Source organism: Bison bison, unplaced genomic scaffold (assembly GCF_000754665.1).
Source record: "Bison bison bison isolate TAMUID 2011002044 unplaced genomic scaffold, Bison_UMD1.0 scf7180017864153, whole genome shotgun sequence".
NCBI classification, from domain to species: domain Eukaryota; kingdom Metazoa; phylum Chordata; class Mammalia; order Artiodactyla; family Bovidae; genus Bison; species Bison bison.
The window spans coordinates 2,243,499-2,253,015 of record NW_011494725.1 but is presented as its reverse complement, the minus strand read 5'-3'; the positions used below and the strand labels follow the sequence as shown (position 1 = coordinate 2,253,015).

General features: G+C 50.8%; 1 protein-coding gene across 1 annotated transcript in view; it reads left to right on the top strand.

The window, feature by feature from the left end:
- The window catches only part of DYM (dymeclin), a 327,946-nt gene extending 318,435 nt beyond the window's left edge, over positions 1–9,511 (top strand). Inside the window, exon 12 of the mRNA XM_010840966.1 lies at positions 8,126–9,511. Coding sequence (XP_010839268.1) covers positions 8,126–8,275 — 150 coding nt within the window. The 3' untranslated portion in view covers positions 8,276–9,511. The remainder of the gene's footprint in view (positions 1–8,125) is intronic.
- The last annotated feature ends 6 nt before the right edge of the window (positions 9,512–9,517 follow it).

Below are 9,517 nucleotides of genomic sequence, written 5' to 3'. Positions count from 1 at the left end.
CTCTTTGCATCAGGTGGCCAAAGTACTGGAGTTTCAGCTTTAGCATCAGTCCTTCCAAAGAACACCCAGGGCTGATCTCCTTCAGAATGGACTGGTTGGATCTCCTTGCAGTCCAAGGGACTCTCAAGAGTCTTCTCCAATACCACAATTCAAAAGCATCAATTCTTCGGCACTCAGCCTTCTTCACAGTCCAACTCTCACATCCATACATGACCACTGGAAAAACCATAGCCTTGACTAGACGGACCTTTGTTGGCAAAGTAATGTCTCTGCTTTTGAATATGCTATCTAGGTTGGTCATAACTTTCCTTCCAAGGAGTAAGCGTCTTTTGATTTCATGGCTGCAATCACCATCTACAGATCTCTTTTAGAGGAGCACATTTTTTTAAGAATGTCTGTTTCAGTCTCAACCCAGGTGGGCTCGCTCTCCGACTCAATAGACAGGGAGACGTTGGGAAGGGTGTCAAATTCGGTGCTCCTTGGACAGGGTTCGTTATGCAGAGGCTGTGCTCCCATTCAGTCAGACTGACTGAATGGTGTTTTCCAAACTCTTATGATTTATGCCTATTATTCGCCCTTTTAAAATCTTCCCAGTACACTGTCTTAAAAACAACTCATTGCAGGAAAGAGAAAGCTTTTTACCTTGTGCTTTGTTACGTTTGTTTTGTTATAGCCAATCCTGGAGAAAATGCTCTGTTTTTCTTACTGTTTATGCTTTATCCCCCCTTTCTGAACCTTTTAAGTGCTGGTGAAAAATTTCAAGCAAATAACCCTCAGCCCACTTGTTCCCTTGAGGAGGGAAGAGCTGGTACTAGAACTCGAGGGCCGTGAATGTGTACTGTCTGCAGTGTTTGGGTTTTGCTAGTAACAGAAATGTGTCCGTGCCCCTCTGTCTCTGCTTGCTCTCTAGGTTGCCCTGTGTCCAGTGGCACACACTCCATGGAAGCAGCCACGCCTGGGACCTCAGCCCACTTAGCCACGAGCTCTCAGACCTCAGCAGGCCAACCACAGCCTCATGTGTGTCTTGATTGTTAAGCATTTGGGGAGTCTTAGCCTTTAAAACCCAACTGTTGTCAGCCCCCAGGACAGCTCAGGAACCTTCAGATATTGACCCTCTCCGCTGAGACTGCCCCCAGGTGATGCCTGGCTGAGTGGCAGCCTGCAAGTGCTTGACTTGAGGGCTGTCCCTCAACCCAACTCATCCAGCCCTTTTCTCCAGGTGGACCCAGCAGAGCCTGGGGGGCATGCAGAGAATCCCAAAGTGGAGCCCTTACTGGGGTCATCTCATACAGTCACACCCAGGAGACTCAGAAGAAGCCCAGGGCCCTTCATTTTCTACAAGGCGAGAGAACTGAGTCCTGCAGAAACGCTGTGACTTGCCCCATGCGGCTCAGCCTGCCAGTGGCCGAGCCAGGAGAGGGCCGACGCCTCCTGACCCCCAGCCCCGGGCCACCTGGGCTCCAGAGCTGGGGAGCAGTCCCGTCCACTCCCGTGAGGATGCTCAAGCACAGAGGGCTAGTGACTTAGCGGCTGGGAATGCGGAAGAAATGCTTGAGGTTCTTTATCATTACTAGAGAGACGTGAAAACGCCCCGTCCGTGTGGGATGTAGACATTTTAAACAAACGCACAGCTGGGTCCCTATCGACTCTGAGGGGCGCTCAGGGGAGAGGTGTAGTTTTGTTTGGCCTCCAGCTCCTCCACTTCCTAGCTCTGTCCTCTTTGGCATCTTATTTGTCCTTTTGAGCCTTGGTTGTCTTATCCATTCAACATAGTTAATAGTCGTATGTCACAGGGTTATGTGTAGAGTTGAAGGCATGCACCCGTTCATTTAATTCGTTGTTCAGCAAACGTGTCCTCGTTGTCAGTGGCGTGCTAGATGCTGTCGTCTTAGGGAGGGCCCTGCCTCCCTGCGGCCTGCGTTCTGGAGGGGAACAGATGGCACCCAAGTGAACGAACACATATGCAAGCTCAACCCCGATGGCTGTGAAGGAGACCAGCCAACGAGCTGAGAGGTGCTGCTGGTTAGTGGGTAGTCATGGGTGAAGTGACCCACGACCCTGGGCCCTGGGCACCCTCGGTGTGTCCCTTCCTCAGAGCGCCCCTGCTGGGTGGGCTCTGTGAGCTAACAGGAGGCCTGGCGTCCCCACTCCTGGCCACCGCAGCTTCTCCAGCCATGTCCTCTCGGAGCTAGACGCCACACCCCTGTTGGAGGTTGTTGCGTTTGCCACAGAATTATCCAGGGAGACTGATGTCAAATATAGCTTCAAGGTGACCCCTCTCTTCTCATCAGGATGGCTCTAAACTCCCCTCAGAGCCAAGCCCCACCTCCCTTCCGGCTAACTAGCTGCAGCACAGGGACATGCACAGACAGGAAGGCATGCATTTGTTTATACAGCTCTCGATTCAACAAGTGAGGATCCAGACAGACAGAAGGCCATTCTTCAGAACCTACCTTTGCTGTGACCAAACTTTGTTCTTTAAAAACGTTAATGAAGAGAAGTCTGTCGCTTTTAAGCCATTTGTCAGTGCATTTCCCAGGTTTTTATGTGGGAAGGCTCAGGTTCTTTACGTTTCTATTAGTATTAACAGTCAGGAAATGGGGTTGCCAGGCTAGAAATGTCCACGTGGGTAAAATATGAGAAATGGGCTTAGGACAAGGCCAAAGGTGGTATTTCTAGACTTTGAATTTTCTTACTAAAAGTTCTAAAATAAGAGCATTTTAAATACCTTACATTTGCATGTCACTTTAATGTCAGTAATAATAGCCAACATTTATTGAGTGCTTCATCTGTATTAGGCACTTAATCTCATTTATGTGAAGTAAACAGAATGGTTAAATTCAAAATCTCAGAGTAGAGTAAACTCTTATCTTTTAAGAGCCTAAGTCGGAATGAGGATACAAGACTTTTCCCAAGTCACCTGGCTAATCATGAGTGGACTCTTAGCTCTTAAATGCTGAAATTATGCACATCTTATTTACAGCTATGTTATTAGTACTGTGCTTGCTACACAGTAGGCTCTCAGGAAGTTTTGCTGAATAAATGGATGGATGGATGGATGGATGGGAAAAGCTGGGGCTAGAACTCAGATCATGTGCCTGTTTTTCAGATGCTTTTTCTAGTTACTTCAAAGATTAAATGAGTAACTATATGTCATGTGTTTGAACATGCCTGCCATGTAATAGGTAATCAGTTACGGTAGCTATAAATGTTATCCATAATCTCAGAATTGATTAAGCTTTGATGGAGAACTTGTATAATCATTGATCAGCTTGAAAAACTTTGTAATGAAATACATGTCTGCTATTGTCAAGTAAGCTTTATAGTATTTCATATTACTTTTATGTACTATTATCTATGGATATTCACCTGGGTATTATCCTACATGCAGGTTTTGTATACTACTCTCTCCAGAGTGAGATGGATTATTTTGAAGTAAACTCGCGCAAAAATAAAAGCAAGGCATTTTCAGCTTCGTTTCTACCAGGTGTTAGAAAGGGAAGCTGTGGGGGGTGCCAGGCGCTTCTCCTGATGGCCTTTTCCTGGATCTGGCCCAGCTGCGTGTGACCTAAAGGCAACGTTTGACTCATGACTCGTCCTAACGCAAGAGTCGTCAGAGTTTCCCCAAAACCATGAGGGCAAGTAGACTTGGTGCCAGCGCATGAATGCAGTGCCATCCCACTGAGCAGCTCTTGCCTAAGTTTCTTTTATTTAATTGGAGGGAATTCTTGAGAAAGCAGTTTGCTCATTTTATTTCCATCCCACCCTCCCTGGAGGGACAGAAAGCGGTCTCGGGTAAGCTGCCTCATGTCCTTTCCTGAGGCCTGCCTTCATAGGAAAACCCCTGAATAGTCACTTGATGGAGAAAAGGCTTCACGTCTTTTAGTCATTTTTGTCACTAACAACCAGAAATGCGTCGTATTGGTGACATTCCCACTTGAAAATGTGGGATGCTATTATTCCAGCTGAAAGAGACATTGCTGTGTTGGGGGGCAGGTTTCAAGCCGCCACCTCTGAGCCCCCGGCCCACTCCCTCCCCTCCAAGACAGTGTTAAAGGTTTTCTAGAGCTGAGGCCACTCCGAGAGCTAGGACTTGCATCCTCATTATTAGAGGGTGAAGCTTATTTCTTCTTCACACACACAGTCCACCATACTTTCTTGGTTCTTTTTTTTTTTTTTTTTGGCTGTGCTAGGTCTTCACTGCTGTGTGGGGGCTTTCTCTAGTTTCAGAGAGTGGGAGCTGTCTTCCTGTTGAGGCCTGTGGGCCTCTCATCGCGGCGGCTTCTCTAGGTGTGCAGGCTGCAGTGGGGGCTGCACTTGGACTCAGTAGTTGTAGCTCTCGAACTTACGTGCTCCGAGGCATGGGGAGCTTCCCGGACCAGGGACTGAACCAGTGTCCCCTGCATTGCAAGGTGGATTCTTAACCACTGGACCACCAGGGAAGCCCCACTTTTTTGATGCCTGACATCACTGTGGGGTTGGTCATGTCTTTCAGGACCAGCAGTGTGTATGCTAGGCTCTATCCATACAGTGAAAGGGCCCCTGGAGCCTTGGAGAACTGGATCTGGGACAGAGCAGTTGGCTGACTGTGGGATCTCTTGTCAGACTTTCCCACCAAGTCAGACCCAGACTCCAGTCCTGACTCCTCCCCACATGCTGTGTAACCTGAAACGGGCCAATCAGCTGCTCCAGGCCCCACCTCACCTTTCGTCTGTGGAGTTGGCCACGTGGGCCTCGCCAGGACACCGTGGTGACTGACCACGACATGTCAGGGGAGCTTCTAGACCAGCCTGGTGCTCAGGGAGTGCTCGGTTGGTGGCAGCCGCTCAGTGCACCCTGTTGCTACAGATGCAGGTTTTTCATGGAAAAGAAGATCATTGTGCTGCTACCTATAAAACACCCGGTTCCATGACAAAGACCTTTTGCCACCTCCACGAACCCTGTCCCCATACCTGAGAACTCCGTGCCAGGCCAGAAGCGACGCAGAGCACGTGAGGAGGCTCATCGAGGATGCCCGCTCCCCAGAGACCACCCAGCTGCTGAGCATCTGTGGCACGCCCAGAGACTGTGGGCCCAGGGTGGGAGGAATCCCGCAGGATGGAAAGCCGGGGGACTGACTGAATTCCAGTCAGACCAGTTAGTGCCAGAAGTAGTGCCGCGTCCCCTGCTGCTCGTGCTTTGTCTACCAGACTGGCCCCCGGAGCCCAGCGGAAGAAGTTGTCCCCGTGCACCAGAACCAACACGGCCCTCAGCGCACACCGAGACCGTTAGCCTGCACTGAGGAGAGGAGAGAACTGATTCTGAAACAGTGGTGCCCTGAAAGGCCTGGGTTTGCATTAAACCTGAATCATTTTGCACAGTATGGGATAAAATGTATGAGGGCGGATATAGCGGTAGGTAGGGCTGAAGTCTGGGCCGCTTATAAATCCCATTTGTGTATAGACTGTATTTACTGATGCCCTGGGAGCCGTAGAATAAAGTTGGTTTCCATTAAAGCTATAACAGATGGGGACTGTGCCATCGTGGTATGCTGAGGTAACAGCCATGACCAGAGGACCCTCGTTTCCATGATTTCCTATACATTTTACTAAAATTTAACTCAAAACTCTACTTGCCACAAAGCATTTCCTGCTTAACCGCCCCCCCACCACAGTCATCATTCTGGAACTCTGAGGATCCAGTATTTAGATGTTTAGTCTTAATCACTGCACAGGTTATCTGAAAAATCTCTAACTCTGTGTGAAAGTGAAAAAGTGAAAATGTTAGTCGTTCAGTCGTGTCCAATTCTTTGTGACCCCATGGACTTTAGCCCAACAGGCTCCTCTGTCCTTGGGGTTCTCCAGGCAAGAATACTGGAGTGGGTAGCCATCAGGGGCTTTTCCCAACCCAGGGATCAAACCCAAGTCTCCAACATTGCAGGCAGATTCTTTGCTGTCTGAGCCACCAGGGAACTCCGTGTGTGTCACTCCCTTACTCCCTCCCCCCTCTTAGCCCCTAACCCACCACCTACCACCACCACCCCTCCCCCGACACCCTCACTTTTTGTTTACAAATTTTTAACTCATTTTAGTTCAGGCTCATTTGCCCTTCACCTGGACCAGGCCTTGTCCCCTCCAGTGCCCTCTAGTTCTCCACTCTGTGATCAAGTGGTCCCTGCACAAAGTCTCTCCCATCAAGCCCCCTTCTGAGACCCTTCAAAGGTTTTGAAGGACCTTTGAGTGGAGGCCAGGACTCTTCATGCGACTCCATCCTCCCCTCTGGGCCTGCTCCCCAGGGCTGGCTCCCCCACTGTCCCTCTTCTTGCTTCCAGCAAAAAGCGCCTCATGCCTTCCTTGCCTGCTGTCCCTCAGCAGGCGCTCGCTTCCCTCTTCACCTGGCTGCCGCTCCACCTCCCGAAGGCCTCTGTAGCCACTAGTCCTTCCGTAGTGGAACTCCCTTCTTACGACAGTAAGTTCCCTACATACAAACCTTCAAGTTTCAAACTTTCAGAGATGCATTCGATCAGCATCAGGCAGAAGTGAAATTGCAGCTCGCCCTCCATCTCCTGTTGCTGACGATCCTTCAGCTCGGCCATCTCCCACCTCCTCTCCCTCCTGCAGCCAGTAATTCTTGCTGGTCACTCGGTGCCAGCCCCTGTGTGCCAGCTGCGCTATACGACTGTGTCTTTCAAAGCACTGAACTGTAAGATTAAAACTCTTTCCTTTGTGTTGGGGGTATGTCCTATATCGTTTGTCTGAGAAGTATCATGAATCTATTACATCACAGCACTAGGTAGCCAGTTGTGGCAGGTGTGTACCTAGGCTAACTTGGTTGGACTTACAAACGTGTTCTCGAAACAGAGCTCATTCATATGTAGGGGACTTACTGTACTCTGTTATCATTGTTCTGTGGCTGCCGCTTCTTTGTCCCTCTGCTCCATGAGAAGGACCCTTCTGTGAGGACAGGGACTGTGCATCCTGAGGCCCTGATGCACACACTGCCTGGTGTGCAGAGGAGCAGACATTCAAGCAATAGCGTAATGAATGAGTGACTCACTAAGGGAGATTGACCACCATAATACACGTGAAGCATTCACCATTGTGTCTGGGACGTAACTGGTCCTTATGTGGTTGATTGCTTCTTTGAGTCATACATCAAATCATTTGTTAAGTGTCTGACCACTCTCTAAGGGGACACAGCCACAAACACGGTGAATTTCGAATCCCTGCTCTCGTGGGCCATGCGTTCTGTGTGTGCATCTCCCTTCTTCTCTCTCTCAGCCCTCCCCTCGACCTTCTGGGACACTTGCCCCTTGTCCCCGCCCCACCTGGGACACAGTCACCAAACTGCAGCCACTCCTGCTGATACCACCTTGGCCTGGGAAGCAGCCCCACCAGGGACCTTTGGGGACCCCAGGCTCCTTGGCTGCCAGAGAGGTGGGAGGACATCACTTCCCCTGCCCTGGCTAGAATAATAGACCAGGAGTAAGATTAGAAAATGAGAAGCCCAATCCTGGTGAAACACTGCGGTGAAAGTGCCACTTCCAGGAATCTGCACGTGTTCTTCCTTCTCACCCGGGACTGCAGAGTGCAGCCAGGCCGCCCGGAAGCATGGCAGAGCCAGGCTCCCCTCTGCTGCCCGCTCCGCAGGGCTGGAGTGCCCCCACCCGCCACGTCCGCCCGGGTCCAGGGCGCCGCCAGCCCGCATAGTCAAGGCCAAGGAGCTGTGGGGGGGGACGTCCTTGCCTCCAAGGTGACTCAGCCCTGAGAGGGGAGGCGTCTCAAGGAGACGCAGCCAACGGGACTCCAGCCACGCAACAGTCTCTGCTTGAACACTGTCTGCCTTGGGCAGGGCCTGCTTTCCCGCCTGATGTCTCTCACTTCGCCTCGTGACCTGTCCGGGCCCTGCTGCTCTCAGCACACTGATGTCCCTAACCAGGGCCGGTGGACTTGTGTGCCCTTCCCGCGGGGGATTCACCCGGCCTCCAGGGGATCATCGGGAGGCTGGTTCTGTGGCCCAGGGCTCCCAGGCCCCCTGCCCTGTCAGGGGAGATGGGCCCCCTGCGCCCCCCACACACCGTGTACAAACTCCTGCTGCTCTCACACAGGCCTCTGAGATTGATCGCCTCATCTTGTTTTTGTTGCAGAAATTTCCAGAACTGAAATTCAAATATGTGGAAGAGGAGCAGCCCGAGGAGTTTTTTATCCCCTACGTCTGGTCCCTGGTGTACAACTCGGCAGTAGGCGTCTACTGGAACCCACAGGACATCCAGCTGTTCACGATGGATTCCGACTGAGAGCGGCCCGTTCCCCGCCCCCTACCCAACCCGGCCTCCACCCGCCTCCAGCCGCAGCCCTTCTGCTTATGTTCTTTCTGGGGAACGGAGGTAGACAGATTCCCTGGTGCGTCTTCTATTAAAGAGGATCACACAGGCGTGCTTCCCTTGCGCACGTGGGTTTGGAGAATCGGTGCCAGTTGGCAGTAGATCACTCGGTTTAGATTATAGTGCAAAAAGTGGGAGGGGGTACGCAACCGTAATAAATGTAAAAACCAGCTATTTCACATGCAATCTTATTTCTAAACCAAAAATCTACAGCTTTTCCAGGAAACCTGATGCCTTAGGCACACAACACTTTACCAGTGCATACTTCTTTTTCTTTTCTTTTTTGCATGCTCAGGATTTTTGTTCTGAGAGTGTGTGTGTGTGGTGTGTTTGTGTTTCAACATTGAGAAATATCAATCTGAAAAGATGACAGGACAGGAATTAATAAGGAAATGAAGCCGTGTATGTGTGTTGTGGCCTTTCAGAGGACCCGCGATGGAAGCCTGGGCAGTTGGATACAAGCCTCTAGATCCTCCACATCTTTTCCTCAAAGAAAGAAATGGCTCCTCCTCATGAAGCCTGGATTAGCTTTTCTGTGGATTTGGCCTCTGAGCTATAGCTGAATTAAATTGGAGTCTAGCACAAATTAAGTTAATCTTCTCTGTATTAATCATTAGGAAAAGAAAAGCTTCATTTTGAAAGCAGTCTTTTTTTCTTCAACCAGACCAGTAGAAAAAGGAGACCAATTTGATTAATACAGTGTTCCACACGAGATGAAAGACATGTTTTCCTGTCCGTCTCTGACTTTGTTTAAACTCTTCTGGGGCCTGTGTGAGCCTGAGCCACAGCTGGCTCCCTGAGCTCCTCTGAAGGACGAGGCCGCCAGGGTTGCCCCGAGCAGAGCCACGGGCACCGAGGACAGAAGGGATGGGCCTTTAGGGCCCCGCTCTGGGCCCCCAGCCACCCCTTTGGGCCTGGTTTCAGTCTCAAAGACACAAAAGTTGCGTGCTTTTCTGCATGGGAGGCGCCCATTCCAACCTGCTGTTGCCTAATCTGTATCGGAAGCAGCTTCTCTCCTGTCCCCGGGCTGGCGACCAGAGTCCCTTTGACCATCTTCTCTCACGCGGAGCCCTGGGAAGGTGAAACGTGAGGCACCAGTGCGCCTTTGTGTGGTTCCCCCGAGAAGCCCGGCTGCCCGTCCTCTCGGCAGTATCC